This window comes from Etheostoma cragini, chromosome 11, assembly GCF_013103735.1.
Source record: "Etheostoma cragini isolate CJK2018 chromosome 11, CSU_Ecrag_1.0, whole genome shotgun sequence".
In the NCBI taxonomy this organism is placed as follows: domain Eukaryota; kingdom Metazoa; phylum Chordata; class Actinopteri; order Perciformes; family Percidae; genus Etheostoma; species Etheostoma cragini.
The window spans coordinates 24,313,267-24,329,639 of record NC_048417.1 but is presented as its reverse complement, the minus strand read 5'-3'; the positions used below and the strand labels follow the sequence as shown (position 1 = coordinate 24,329,639).

General features: G+C 41.0%; 1 protein-coding gene across 2 annotated transcripts; it reads right to left on the bottom strand.

Moving 5' to 3' along the window:
- Positions 1 to 760: 760 nt before the first annotated feature.
- Positions 761 to 15,270, bottom strand: LOC117952504 (protein FAM171B-like). Of its 2 annotated transcripts, XM_034884859.1 has the most exons (8): positions 14,935 to 15,269; positions 8,595 to 8,828; positions 6,503 to 6,595; positions 6,208 to 6,366; positions 4,526 to 4,696; positions 3,801 to 3,917; positions 2,853 to 2,976; positions 761 to 2,154 (listed from the first exon to the last, which is right to left on the bottom strand). In XM_034884859.1, the coding sequence occupies exons 1-8, from the start codon at positions 15,113 to 15,115 to the stop codon at positions 1,245 to 1,247; spliced, it is 1,989 nt and encodes a 662-aa protein (XP_034740750.1). In that variant the 5' UTR covers positions 15,116 to 15,269; the 3' UTR covers positions 761 to 1,244. The 2 variants fall into 2 exon arrangements, with proteins under 2 accessions (XP_034740750.1, XP_034740751.1); XM_034884860.1 differs by lacking the exon at positions 8,595 to 8,828 and having other exon boundaries at positions 14,935 to 15,270.
- Positions 15,271 to 16,373: the final 1,103 nt, after the last annotated feature.

Here is a 16,373-nt window from a genome sequence, read left to right as displayed (position 1 = left end):
CCTGAGGAAATAAAACGTTTAAGATTGGTCATTGTGGCCTTGTTGGACCTCATTAATCTCATTCACGTTGATGTCTTAGTCAAATTGGAGCCAAAAACAGCAACTACAACTATTTCACTTGTCAGTATGAAATGTTTTTGGACTTGCTGAGCCCTATCCTGCACCCAATTTCCCGTCCAGTGCTAAAGTCGTTTAAATAGCAAATACACTTGCGCCTGTGGGCGTGCTGTCTTACAGGGAGGTGTGTTCAGGTGCGTTCTGGGCGTGCTGGTCTTACAGGGAGGTGTGTTCAGGTGCGTTCTGGGCGTGCTGGTCTTACAGGGAGGTGTGTTCAGGTGCGTTCTGGGCATGCTGGTCTTACAGGGAGGTGCGTTCAGGTGCATTTTGGGCGTGCTGGTCTTGAAGGGAGGTGTGTTCAGGTGCATTCTTGGCACATTGCTATCTTGAGACAGCGGGTCTTGAGACAGCGGGAAGTAATTGCTCCATTGACCAACAAAAACCTGGTCCAAAGTAAAAAACGCAGCATTTCATTGTTATTGTAACAGAAAGTTAGTGTGCCTAGGCTTATGCACAGCGTGTGCACACTATTCTTGGTAAACACACACACACACACACACACAGGGAAGCACAGCAACGCACATAAACATATGCAGATTACAAATAAAATATGACGGTGCAAATCCTCCATCATAATTGCATTGCACCAAGGTACGAGCGCCCCTGGCTTTTAAAGGGAACTGGAGATGACACTGTTTTTTGTTTTTTTCATGTTACGACCAAAAGACACCAATGATTAATGAAGACACTAAGTACAACCCTTTTAAACCATGCGCCTGGCACACAGACCCTTTTTTCCGCCGTCAAACTGGCAAAAGAGGATTTGGACACATTTGTCCCTAAATGCACCTGCGCTGTGCACTTAGACAGTTAAAGTAGGGCCCTTTTTTATTTCTGGTCAAAATCATGTGGCTCAGTCCTTACACTAGTGGCACGAGTCTGAACCACAACCCTTTCCTGTATTCAGATGTTCTATCAAATACAACCTCCCCGTTGTATTTCACAAACCCCCCCCCGTTTGTGGAATGTGATGCTACAAATAGGCTTCTACCCCCAACCTGGACTAGTGCCTTAACGTTTATATGTTATATGAAAAAAATTAGGTAAATAAGTTTCATCTCATAAATAGAAGTGATGCTGTTGATGCAAACTTAGACGGCTGTAGGCATGGCAGGCATTAAGAGTTTTTACTGTGGGGGAGCTTGTTTGCTGCTGGATTTGCTTTTGACAAAGGTAGCATTGCGCTCCAGTGTTACAGGCCTCCTTCCAGACGTCTGGTTCAGCTCGCTCATATCCACTCCTGAGTCTAAGCTGGTTTCTCGACTCTCGACAGGCCTTTGCCTCTTCTGCTGCTCTGACACTGCGTAACGGATCTCGGCTGCAGGTTTACCCTCCAGTGACACAAACCAGGCCCGAGGCGGCTGAGTCGAGGGGATTTTGGAAAGCTCTGCCAAGGCATGCACAGAGTGTCTGCCGCCCCGGATTTTATTTAACGTTCCCGGGACCGACGCTGACTCTGGGATGCTGGATTGACTCCTGGATGTGTTGGTGGACGTTGCTGCCTGAGAGCTTTCGAGAACCCCGAGCTGTTCCTCAGTTTCCACGGCTAGGCCCTCGACAGCAGAGGGACCTTTTTGCTGAGACTGGGTGAAGCTGTCCTTACCCAGCGGCTCAGCAACTGGGTAAGGACAGGCAGCACGAGGAAGAGTGGCCGACTTGCTCCACTCGGGCTGCTCCTCCAAATGGAAGAATGCTGGTGCGTGAAAAATAGCAACAGGCTGGTTATAAAGGAGCAGATTCTCTGTCAGAGAGGCCGGAACTCTGATCTGGTCTGTAGTTTCATGCAAACACAGTAGATCATTCATGTCAGTGTTAAGCTCCAGTTGGTTGCACTCCACGGTAACAGCCACAGCATTGGGGTTGGCTATTACATTGCCGTTGTGCAGATTCTCCCCTCTTTCTGCGAACGTTTGGTTCAGTCCATCCTGGGGATGAGAGGAGTCCCCTGAACATCCTTCGTGGTCACATGTGGAGGTGGTTTGGTCTTTTCCCAGCACTGGTAGGATCTTCTTTGTTTTCATTTGACTTAGCGGACGTCTGCAGACAAGACAGGACATTTTCCTCAATCAGCGCCAGGCTAATAAGATCACCTTACATACACTACACGGTTACACTGTCAAAATACAGACATTATAAACATTCAATTGGATGAATAATGGGTTTTACTGATATAAAAGTGAATGCTCATGTTCTGTGGGCTTGTTAAGTGTCTCTGAAAATTTTGCAGCTTGCATAAAAGGAAGTTTTGATTGACCAATAAATATAACAAAACCTCTCAAATCACTGAATACTATGTATACTATGGTATGAGGAAGTGACAGTGAGACACAGAAGTAGTGTAATTGGCTATTATGGAGAAACTGAAGATCAACAGCGGAGTACAGGGTTCTACTGCCAGAGCCTCCCTTAAAGGTTGCAAGGAATGAGTTTTTGATAGCCATTCATTTTTTTTTTGGAGGGGTGATAGTATACACAGGAACTAAAACCTTCAGTTACAGGCCGTAAAGCATATTAATAACCTAAGAATTAAAGATATATTTTGAAATATGCTTTACTTTTGAGCTGGTGAGACATTTTTAAATTTGTGTGATATATGAACAAAATCTTATAGTAAATCTTTATATGTTTTTCAGAGTTATTATATATTAGTATAGTATAGTATAGTAGTAGTAGTAGTAGTATATTATATTCATCTTGTAATATATGGACAGGTATGAGATGAAAGCTTCTGTTACCTGCAATAAAACAACAACCCAGCCAGGAGACAGGTGACCATAACAATCGTTCCTCCGAGGATAGCCACCAGGAGAGATGAATGCTGTAAGATCAAGTCAATGGGGACATCTAATCCAAAGAAACCTAAAGCAAATAGACGGTCAGAATGTAGACGTCTGGATGAAATATAAAACAGACATGCAATAAAAAGCTAACTGGACATGAACGCCTACGTTTCCAACAGTTTTAAAATTGTCTTAAAATACATTAAAGAATTATTCCCAGCGGCTTAGGCCTGCTAGAAGGCAACTTACCAGTACTGTCCTGTACTGTACGTGTCTGTGCTGCGGCCCCCCGAGCTATTGCAGCCATTCAAGTCAATGCTTGATATTCCACCAGCACAGTGCTTCTCAGAAGCGTGCATGAATTGTTACTCCACTAAAGGTATACGCCAGGGCTATTTTCAAACGAGCAGCAAGCTGTTCAAACCAGCCAGGCAGGAAGTGAAACAGCTGGACTATCCAGTCCATTTACCAAAACTCCCCCCCCAATATCGTATATGTCCTTTACAACACCACAGCCAACGAGAGATTCATCTTGGAGGTGGAAAAACACAATTGTAATTACAGGAGTGCTGGGAGTGGAAGGTAGGTACTAGTTTCGTTCTGTAAAGTACTTGTAGAGACAATAAAATCTGCAGCAGAAAGACGCTCCGCTTCTGAGACGCTCCTGCGGTGGTACAGCGCGTGGCGGAGGACGGAACAAAATTGGAACACAGCACAGACATACCAAGTGGGAAATGGCTGATAGGCCCAGTTGGCCCCCGGGCTTCCAATACACTGGGGGAAGCCCTGATCACAATGTTGTTATAATATCGATATATTGCCTAGCCCTACAATAAACTAAACTGAATCTGAATATAGATCACTTTATTCTGTTCTCTAAACATCTTTAGGGGGAGCGCTTGCCTCGGGTGGATGACAAAGGAGCTGCTATCCAGTAACCAAGGTGAGGAGCTGTGAACGTCCACACGAGTTTTCCTCCTCCTGACACCACCGTCCCCAGTCCTTTCCTCATCCATCCACCTAGGTGAAACAAGCACAACACCACTGTTGTATCACACTTCCCACAAATACCACAATCCAGTCAGATCTTTAAATTTGAAAAAATAAGTAAATTGGCCCAATCTATCTCACCACTTTTGTATCTTTTGAAAGTTTTATTGAGCCAAAATGACCCGCCACTTTCTTTGGGAATCCTCAATGCACCAGGTCCGACACATGAGGCCCCATCTGTATTCTCCCTGTATTATATCTGTCACTTGGACATGATCTAAGACTCTAACATGACCGGAATGGCACTGAGTTGGGGGTTAGTTCTAAATTCAGTTAAATGGGAAAGATTACAAGGCTGTCAAAAATAAACATCACTTGGAAGAATCTTTTGAGATAACCTTTTCCGTAACACCAATGCCATGCAGAACTCTGGTGTTATAGAAGAGGTTTCATGTGCTTAAAATTCAAAAAACTACTTTAACACGTAGATATGTTAACGGTAAACTATTAACCTATTACCTGCTGTTACGTTAACTGTTAATTTCATTAATAGAAACTGAGCCCCCTTATTATCATACATTTCCATGTAGAGGCCATGCGATCATTCCAGTGTATGTGTGACTGGGACTTGTACTCACCAGTGGTCCGGTTAAAGAACCATGCCGGAACAACATTGGAAGTGTGAAGTCCACAGCTGTCAGGGATGCTGAGGCTGATCTGGATGGGCCCACTCACATGTAACTCTGCGTCTCCGGAGAAAAGCTGCACACTTACAGCCGCCACCGGACTCAACTCCACACTGACGTATCCTTCAAACACCATTAAAAACACGGAGGTGGTAATGCTTCAGAGAATGTGTGGACTGGACTAATTCAATTCATGAACTTGTCCTGATCGAAATGTTCAGAAATAAACACAATGCAGCCTAGGTGCTGTTTTCTTAAGCCTTTATCTTGATAGGACAGGATAGACATGAAAGGAAAGAGAGTGGGGATTGACATGGAGCAAAGTGCCGCAGGTCAGAATTAAACCTCCAGCCACTGCAGCGAGGAGTGAGCCTCGGTACATGGGGCGCACGCTCTACCAGGTGAGCTACCCAGGTGGGTGCCCCCTATTAGCAGCCTGTCTTTGTCTTCCAGTCTTTTTTTGATAGGACCACTAGATGGCACAGCAGACACAATTACACATAGTAGGTTTTCACTTTTATCTGAACTTGCAGATACTTTTATCATCTCGAATCCAGATTGCAAAGGATTTACAGTTCAGATAGCCTGTGGATCAATCAATGGCAATTTTGATTCTTTTTCTTTCAAGAAAATTGACACAATCACTCACAACATCAAGCCTCTGAACACCCACACAGATGTTATTAGTTACTGTGGCTGACTAGACCTCTGCTCAGGTTGAAGGTGGGCCAAGGCTTAGATAGAGAATATTTTTCACCAATGAGATAAGGCTTGTTTGAGAAGAGCCAGTTCTGCGCGAATCGATCACCGGTTATCGCCGCCCGTTGCATGCCTCTTAGTGTCCAAACTGAGCCCAACTTGCTCTGACGTAATGCACACGTGGGCAACCATAACCTCACAAGATCAAGCCCTGCCTCTCAGCTATCTAACAGCTGATTGGTTCAGAATAAACTCAACATGATGACGTTTTATATCAACGTTTTATTGTTTTTGAATTAGAGGGGTATTAAATGACATTTGTCTCATTTAAAGGCTTATTCTGTACAGACAACATGTTGTGTGGCTGATAGTTAGATTTAGAAGTCAGAGAGAATAAATCTGTTCAGATTACGGACCATCTACAGTCTGTTGTTAATGAAAATCAGCAAAAGATTACATGTAGAGCATTATGACAGCTACTCTGTCATAATAAAAACAACGGGAGACTTGTGTAGCTGATATATGGGTCTAAAAACATTTTATGAAATCAGAATGAGTGTTTCTGTGACTTCCTGTTAACCCTGAAGGCTGCAGGAATCAACTGGCAGCTGTCTGACTTTACTGCAGCTTTTTGTCAGCGCCCCATGCTGCCGCCTGCTGTTGTTAACTTTACAAGCAAGGCGCAGCTCATCTCAAATGAGCCTAATGATAAAGATGCAATTTTTCTGCCCTAACAGGTGCAACAAAGCTAACAAGAGGCTCAGAAAGATGTCAGTCAATCATTCTAGACACAATCACACAGTCCTGGAATGAGCTCTACTCTGCCAGATTAACTGAAAACACCTGTATGGGTGTCCAGGGCCTTTACAAACTATAATACCATGCCTTCAATTGAATTGTTTCCAGAACAGTGTCACTGCAGCACACACGTCTACCTGATTTACTGCTCATGATGCCCAAAGTGTTGGGAGAGCTGTCCTCCTCTGACGCCAGCTTGGGAGTGGTCAGGTAGGCAGAGACAGAGGTGACATTACTGCTGGCTGTCAGATTCAGCAGGCTCTTGGGAAACTGGACAATGGGCTGCGACCAAGCGTCTGCAGATAAAGGAAAACATAACAGCCTGAAATGTTTTTCCTTTAAGGCAACTAACATGATGTGTTTCCTTAAAGAAACGCTTGTACTGAAAATCAGAGCGAGAGAGAGAGAGAGAGAGAGAGACTTTAACAGTACCAGATGTTTTGCCGGTGATCAGAACAGAATCATCAAAGAGCCAGATGTTCCCCTGATTCAGACCAAGTAGGGACATGGTCACGGATGAAAATACTACAGCAATGAAAAAATAAGGAAAAGAAAACATGCAAAATTAGTATTGAGTACTTAATTTAAAAATGTAGTTTGTTGACTACATGTCAGTGGGACATTGTGTTACAACTAAACTTCCACAGAGCCAAGGAATGGGGGAATTTACTTTTCTAAGCTTTTACTACAAAAACAATAGCTCCAGATTCACTTCTTTGCCATCATTGGAAAGCATGTCCCTGTAGATAGCTGATGAGCATAAGAGAAAGATGAAGGCACTTCAGATGTGGGTTATATAATGATCCCACTTGCTTTTGCTTGGGTGCTGCTGCTGCGCCTAATTGGCTTTCAAACGATCATTTAGAAAATGACTGAAGTATATGAGCCTCAGTAAGTTCTGTGATTAAGTTTGTATATGACACAGTTTAAGGTGTCCTGATGAAAAAAATACTCTATCTAGGCATGTAACAATACACTCAACCCACGATTCTCTACGATTCACAATTTTCTCACGCTTTTTTTAACAGAACTGCTGAGAAAGGAGTGAAAAATGTTTCTTTATTTATACAAACTGCAAAACAACAGATGTATCCTCATACCAAAAAAGTGCAACTGAAACTGAATTTATCTTAAAGGTGCCCCGCCACACGTATTCCATTACGTTGTTGTGGTAATGTCTGAAGTCCTACCATGGACTCTGTAACTTGGTTACCTTGTTCCAAGCCATTCTAGTGTGGTATGGAAAGCCTGCAGGAAGACCCAGCTCCATTTGTGCCAGTTCTTATTAATATTCAATAGTAATGAGCTTAGGCAACGTGACATCAGACTGACCAGATATTGTGATTGGTCTGATTTCTCCTCTTAATTTTTTCAGTCTCTAGAGTTGACAGAGGAGGTAGCAGTTCATCTTCACATTCTTGACATAAGACAAACACATAAGGACCTAACATATTTCAAAGAGTGCAAGTAAAAACGGTTTTTACTTTTATTTTAAAAAAACAAAAATGTAGTGAAAAATAAACAACATTTTATTTATAGTAACAACATTATTGAATAAAAATAAATCTCTTTGAATAAATAATGCATCGTTACAACCCTACTGCTATCTATCCTCGGGTGCAAATTATGAATGTGCAGATACATTGACCAATTTGTGTGTCCAACAAACACAAACACACAGCTAAAAGAAATTGTAGTTATATAGTGCAATGCTTTTTCAAAGGGTGAAATTATGTTATTAGCCGAGTTCACCCTCAACATGGAACAGCAGATATCCTCAACTGATAAAAAGAGACAGAAACTATCAGAACCTGCAGGCGCACTAAACTCAAAGATAAGTCTTAAAAGTACTCTGCCATTTCTACGACTGTGAGAGATAATTATGATAATAATGACACTGCATAAAGCTCATTATCTGGGGGGATTAAGCTAAACAATTAAGCACATTGGGACTCATTCACCATTATCTTCCCAAGTTTCTTCTTAAATATGTTCTTGAGAAAGTTCCTAAGAAAAGTCTACGTCTGACTCATGACGTCTTCTCAAACAGCAGAATTGTTCTCAGGTGTGTTGTTAAAATGATGAATGCCAGTGTCTTCCTAACCTGGAAGCTGGTGCCCGTCGCTCCTATTTAGCATAGGTAAACACCAGGGCCGTGTGCACGCTTAGCAGAAGTGTAAGTGTAATTTGTATTTATTAAAACAAACATAAAATGATGTGTAAAATAATGAAATTTAGTTACAAAATTATAAAGAAATAATATTTTAATATAGAATAGATGAAAACGGTATGACTCTTTATTTTGGGCAAACATATCAGCTCTCAATTGTGAGTAAGAGTGCGCTTCATTGTGTTTAGATTTTGTTCTTACCTAAAAACAAATCCCAAATAAGAAAACATTGGTGAATCAAATGTTGTGAAACAACATAAATATTCTGTGAAACCAGAATCTAGGTGAACAATGCGTAAGTGGGGTTTAAGAACAAATTTGGAACGATTGGTGAATGAGGCCCATTCATCTTACTTGGCGTTCTGTTGGCTTTATAAGGCAGTAGTGTACAAATGTAGCCATCCTTGCTGGCCACAATTGTTATTGGCATCTGAGTTTGGTAAGGTACATGAAGTAACACACTGCCGTCCTCCCCAGTAAGAGCTGTTTCAGTCCTGGTGTAGTTGATGTAGACCTCCACCACCGCTTGGCTCAGGTACTGACGACTCAGCACACTGTTGACCTGGACCTTTAGGTTAAAAACCAAATCTGGGGGGGGAATAAGGATTTAGTTAAAACAAAGGTGGGTGGCCGGGTGGGTTTAGAGTTGAGCATGAGTATTCATACAAGTTCAGGTTCACACTACAACGGAAGGCCAAAAATGAGACTACCTTACAATATAATACAATCCACTAAAACGCCTGGAATTACAGTCTCAAAAAAAAGGTACAAGGTAAAGGTAGTACTTGTTGCACTTTAGACTGCATTTTGAGTATTTGTAAGGTGTTCCTGTTATTTTGTCAACCTCTTTGTATGCGGTACAACCATATGCTTTAACAAAATGGAGTTGGCTGCATTTCCAATTAACCCAGAAGGTACCTTCTTATTGAAAACACAACGGGGAAAGTAATTTGCAGAATCCCTGGAGGATATCAATGAATTAATCCCAGCGGATTCTACAAAGGTGGACATAAATTAAACTGGTATAATTGCCCAATTATTTCAGCAAAGTGTGACTCTGAGACAAAATTATGCTACAGTATGCAGACAACTAAGTATAGTGCATGTTTCCAATAATTCTCAATACATAGCTCTAATTATTAGAAATTTCTAGGTAGCTACTAATCCCATGTATTGCCTAATGATAATGTGACAACCCAATTCGCCACTTGGACACTGTGCCCCGACACCCAACAGTGAGTCAACGAGACTTCATTTCTCAGGGGTGTAGTGTTGCCTAACAATGAAGGAATTTTCAGTGATACATCACTGGCTGCCCATATGAAAAAATGAGGACGTAAGCAATTATCACACCAAGGATCAATGCATGAGACACACACACACACACACACACAAACACACACACACACACACACTTTATATTTAAAGTGACAAACCCTCAGATAATTAGAACCAGCTCTGCAGTTTTTGGTGTTTTGGCCTCTTTAACTAATTGTTTTAGTTTTTGTGTTTGGTTTAGCCTAACTCCCTGCATGTAACAAGCCTGTTTTTAGCTCCAGTAGTTGATTTTTAGCACCAACAAAAATTCAAAGTTAACAAAACTATACGCTTCCTGCAACAGGTAGACAAATTTAGCTACTAGCTGGCTTTAGCAGCTTAAGAGACAAATATTTCCCTTCGTACTTTGTGAGCTTAAAAGAGAGTCTATACTGGATTTATATTTGTCTGGTTGACACAACTCCAAATGAATGCTAACAATGAGCTGTTAATAGGCCACTTAATTATATTTAACTTGTGTTTACAATTTAAGGTATTCTGCTGCCCCCCCAACTGGCCAAAATCACTTCAAAGTCAAGTTTATCATTCCAAACACCTGCAGCCATCAGGGTGTATGAATGTGACAACATCTCGCTGTGGACAACTGTGAAGGTGCGTAGCGTTAGGTTACTAAAGACCAGACTTTATAGAATCCAGTATGGAATTAGGACATGGCTTCACTAACTCGTCAAAGGATGAGGTCACGATGGGGTCAAAGACTCTTCACATAATGTTAGATAGGAGAAAAACGTGCAGTTAACTGTAGTCCTCATAAATCGACCAAGTTTAGAATACCAACACCAAGAAAGCAAAAAGTGACGGACGTCTGGCCTACATGAGGGACATCCGGTGGAACCTTCAGGGGCACCAGAGCAATCCCGTAAATGAAACGTTGTCGATACAGACCACAGGGGATGGACTACATTTTGGAGCCAGCCTCAAGTGGCCACACAATGAACTGCTGTTTTTGGCGCGGCCACTTTGGCCACTTAATGGTTAATGATTGCACAGGCCAGTTATAAAACGTGCCCTGAAGCCACTGAACAATGCTTCAAAAAAACTCCACAGTACCAAGAATACAGTGTAGCACTGCAGAACTCTGCTAGCACCAAGGTATCTTCCTTCACCTACTGCCCTGCTATAAATATTCTCTAATAAGTGTACAGTTCCCATGCAGTCTGGGCTGGAAGGGAGCTTTGGGAGTCACAAATCTCAGCGGCTCATCATCAACCCTCCACAGCTACATCATGTCATAGTCACTTATTGCATAAGTATTGCACTTATATTAGTAACTAAATACTGCAATATCTTTTATAGTAGCAATCTCACTGGTCATGTCACAAGCATTGTTCACTAATGGTGACAATTGAATTTGTTACTGGTCTGACTGCTTATAATCCTGCTGCTAAAGGATCTGACAGAGCTTTACTAAAGACTCCTGTAGTCATGCCTCATGCTACCAGCTCTCATAATATTTCAGCAAGTGCCAAAACCAGACCAAAAGACCACCCCATTTCATTGGCCCTAACAATTGCCTTTGATCGGAAGCAGGAGCTGCCAGGACGGGCTGCATTTCCAGGCACAATATGAAACACACCATTTGGCAGTGTGAGCCTCATCTAGGGGAAACATCCACCAGTGCAAATGGACAAGAGGAGGCTTGTTTTAGGACAGGCCGCCTCTGCTTAATGTGTTTCGCCTTAGTGCCCAAGCCAAACAGAAGGGGGTTACTAAATCTGAAATGGAGGTGTTCCGTGCCAGATTACTATAATCTTCCCACTTGGCAAAGTGAAGCCCGCCACAAAGAGGTTTATGAAGTGGATTGAAATGGGCTGTCTGAGATGACAAATAGATCCCACGCTGTGTGTGATTTGGTTTCAATACTGTTATTATCAAGCACTTGATAGCACTGGTGTACAGCAGACTCTTTTCAAACCCTTCCTTCATTGATGTATGACCCTTTTTAAAAGACATTTTGGTTCATAGCTTAAGGAAGATATTTCCACTGGTCAAACATTAAATGACAAAGCTACATGCCCCAGAAATGAAGGCAGTAAATGTTAGATTGGCAAGCTATAATTATGGCAAATGGAATGTGTGTTCATTTACTTTTGTCTGAGATATCAATTTCAGCGTTAGATTATTATACTTTGAACTGCAGATTATGATCGAAACCAAGATGTAGTCAGGGAGGAGCACTAATATGTTGACTGGTCAGTTCTGTGAGACCACCAGGCAGCAAAAACAGATGGTCCAACAGGGATTTATCTCAGCTGACCCCCATCCTCCCTCACAAACATGCCTGTTTGTGTGCTTGTGTTGGAATCAGGCCATAAATTCCTCTGAAAAAGCACAAGGGACTGTTTGATATGGGGGCCAAATCGGCCTCAATCAAGAGTCAGCAATATCAAATCGTGACAAAAGATGCTTAGGATGCAGCTGGGTGAAGGGTTGGCACAAAGACTTAATGTCCAAACAACCTCCAGTCTTGTTATTGAATTTTTATTGCATTATATATTGTTTTTAATGGCCATGGAATATCAATTTACACAGTGTTAGCGGAAAACTGCACCTTAAAAAGCTAGTCATTTTTTGCATAGGATCTAAGTGGTGCCTTAAATATTCAATTCATAATTAACTTTTTCAATAGAATGTTGGAAATGATTTCCTTTCTGTTTTGTTTTAAATTAAACAAGTTGTTGTAAAGGCAGAACTGAATACAGTTAAGTATGACACCCTGAAGAAGACAGTTTGTGCCACTACGCACGGGTTGCTTCTCCCTATGTTTTTTTAAATGACCTATTATAAAACAGCAAATAAAATAAAGGCTATTTAAATAATTTTAATGAAGAGGGCCTTGGATTTTCTTTTTTCTATACTTAATTGAAATCCCGACCCCAAAGAGCACCTTCAATCATCTGACTGAACTTCCTGAGCACCCTGCAACTGTTTGTCTTGCCAAGACACTTTAATATCTGCTCATCGCAAGTAATATCGTTGTCACGATATTCAACACCGTTATCACATGTTTTCCTCGCATTGTGCAGCCCTGAAATGATATGAAGTGGATTGTTGTGCAAACATTTACGTAAGATATCATTTAGTACCGTTGGGACAATTGACCATCAGTTTCCAGAAGGTTTTACTCATTTGTATTTCAACATTTTCTTCTATTTATTCAGTAGAAGTGGGCAGTTATTCATGAGAGCTGGCTCTATACATACAGGAGGCTGAGAGGAGAAGGTTTGGCAGTGACACAACACATGCCTGCGCAGAGGGGGGGTTGTGGAGGGTACAAGGGACAACAGCATGGCCGGGTGCATTTCCAAGTGTTTCAATCGACAAAACAGACTTGAGCTTCATGTGATGACAGATGGTAATATAGCCAACTCCTACAGCAGCATGAATTACTCATGAATCAGTTAATGAAAAGGGTCACAAATCCCTCGTTCAGCTCCTCTTCACCGCTCTGCTGGGAACAAGAACATTGTCATGACAAGTGCATGCATCTGTGAGAGTGGGACTCTAGAGAGGGGGGGGCATACTTTCTCTTCAAAATAGCCACAATAGGACGCAAACTGAAGTTGAAAGCTGAGTCATCTGTTATGTAAACACACCATTTGGATGGAAAGATAATACAGAGCGGGTATATTATTATGCTATATTTAAGAGCTGCAAAGATTAATCAATAAGTTGTCAACTCTTAAAGAAATTGTCAATTATTTTGATAATCAAATAATGGGTTTGAGTCTTTTTTATGGGAGAAAAGTAAAAATAAATGTAAATGTGCTGTATTTATATAGCGCTTTTCCAGTCTTAACAACTGCTCAAAGCGCTTTTACATCTACAGGAAACATTCACCATTCACACACATTCATACACTGTGGCCGGGGCTGCCGTACAAGGTGCCACCTGCTCATCAGATAAACATTCACACACATTCACACTCCAATGCGCAGCACCGGGGGCAACTCGGGGTTCAGTGTCTTGCCCAAGGACACTTCGACAATGACTGCAGGGGCGGGGATTGAACCATCAACCTTCCGATTGGCAGGCAACCGCTCTACCACTGAGCAACAGCCGCCCATACTGATTCCAGCTCGTTTAGTGTGAATATTTTCTTGTTTCTTCACTCCCCTGTGACAGTTAACCGAATATCTATGAGTTGTGGACCAAAGAAAACCTTTTGAGGAACTTATCTTGGGCTTTAGGAAACAGTGATTGACATTTTTCACCCATGTTCGGACTTTTTGTGGACAAAACAGCTAATCCATTCATGAAAAGATTTATTAGTTGCAGCCCCAGTTATATATAATTTTTTTTGTGTATGTTAAGGGCCCTGAGCTGCTTTTTGAGCATCTACACAAACAAAACACTCTTTTCGTAATGCAATAGTCAAATTAACATCTTTTTTGTTGGTTTTCTAAAAAAATCGGGCCATCTCTCAAGTCACTTTAAAATGTGAATAATGTGACAATAAGAAGAATATACGGATTAATCACTGCTTTGTTGCTGGTAATGCAGTAGAAAGGGACAGATGGACAAACAGTTAGTCATGGTGACAGCAGCAAGCTCCAGCATCTCTCGGATCAGATTTGTGAGCAAATCCTTCTAAAGATGTCTGGGCCGACTAAATAACGACATCTAAGCACATAATCTGTTAGAAAAGACCTGTAATATGATGGTTGTTACAATACATAATATGTTCTTCTGAATCTGAAGTAGGCCTATAGCTAAGCTCAAAATTATACTGTCAGTTTTTTTAACTCTACTTTAAAATTAGGTAGGCTATAATTGCATAGAAAAAAGGTTTGTGAGGTCTTATTGGAACTTGAATTCCAAGACAAGTGTACAACTAGCTAGTGGTAATAAATTGGTAATAGGGGTAGGCCTAATTTTGCCTACTGGCAACGTTAGTATAAAAAAGGCAGAAAGAATGTTGAAACAATATCATGAAGCGACAAAAATATCAAAAGAAAAGCAACAAAAACACCTAAAAATGGGTCCAAAAATGGGTGTAGGCAGGCTCAACTGAAAAACAACATAAGAGGTCACAGGTGTAGGCTAAACCACAGTTATGCTAGCTAACTCTGACAGGTTTTCTAAAGTTGCCCCCCGTGAAAGCCTAATGGCAACGTAGGTTAAAAAAAGGCAGAAAAAACGTCGAAACAATGTCAAAAAACGACAAAAATACTAAAACAAAAGCAACAAAAACACCTAAAAAAGGCTCCAAAATGGATGTAGGGTCGGCTGAAAGACAATACAAGGGCTTACAGATGTAGGCTAAAGCACAGTTACGCCAGCTAACTCTGACAGGTTTTCTAAAGTTGAACCCGCCCTGTGATACAGGGCTGGATACGGTGAAGCCCACACCCACCTGCCGGGGGACCGAGCACTTGTTGTCGGTGCTGAGAAGGCTCTTGTTGTTCACTGTGATCCCGCTTGGCATAGTTTCCGTCATTGATATGCACGGACTGTCCGCTCGCACTCAACTCCCCAGTCGCTTTCCCATCCTGGCATAAAATCAGCGCCGATAACAGACACATAATATGGCGCATGACTTTAGAAGAAAGTTGTTGATGAGAGTCACTTATCACTCGCCACAGGTCCAGTTTTTGTTTAGAAGTTGTAAAAGAAAAGAGATGCTTACTCCAGCGCCATCCTGACTACTCTACTGCTGTCACACTCTTCAAACTGCGCAGGAAACTCCTCCCCTTTTCCCTGAGAGAGCAGCTATATCTATCTATCTATCTATCTATCTATCTATCCATCTATCTATCTATCTATCTATCTATCTATCTATCTATCTATCTATCTATCTATCTATCTATCTGTCTGTCTGTCTTTCTGTCTGTCTATGAATTAACTGACAACGTAATGTACAGTAGGCTATGTTATTTTTCAATGTGTTACATGATTGTTATTGCTGATGCATTTAAATATTCCTTTCTTTTGAATTTGAGTTTTTATTTTTTTTATTTCCATTGTATTCCTTATTTTTATGGCTCTTTTGTCCGTTTATAACTTTATTTATTCTATTTATAATTTCACAGTGTAATCTTTTTGTATGTTTTTGAAGCACATTGTAAACATACTTTTGTTTTAAAAAGTGTGATCTAAATAAAGGATATTATTATTCATTATAAGCATGTAAGTAGCACATCAATGTTATATTTACATCTTGTTGGATGTTACTGGAAAACAGCAATCTAATCCAGGCATCTCTATAATTGAGTGTTAAAGCAGTGAGAATGTGTTGTTAGTCTTTGTGAAACATGAGATAATAAGGCAAGTCACTGCAGCTGAATTCTAAAAATAGATTTAAAGAAAATTGGTTGAAACCAGTCAATTTGCTTAAAAAAGCGTAGAAACATTCTCACTGCCCTGGCATATTTATTCTTAAAATTGGATAGAGAAAAATAGACTTACTTTATAGAAATGGAAATCGTAAGGCTTATGCACCAACGATACTCATCAAATGACAAATGTAAAACATTCTGGGAGAAAAATTTGTAAAACAAATAGTGGAAGTTCAGATACAGGGTTTGGATATAACAAATAAAGAATGACTGAAGTAGTGTAAAGTAAAAGTACCTTGAGACTTTACTTAAGTGGAAAACTTTAGTTGATGAACTTCCTTTACACCACGGAAAATGTATTTCCGCTGTCAGTAGATTACAGTACTGTAATCATCTGGCTGGTGTGTATCACGCTGTGAAAACGCCTGCAGTGACTAATTTCTACCACTAGATGGTAATAATGCAATGTCAGTTCACCAACAGGAACGCTGACCTTCCACTCAGCCATTAAATAATT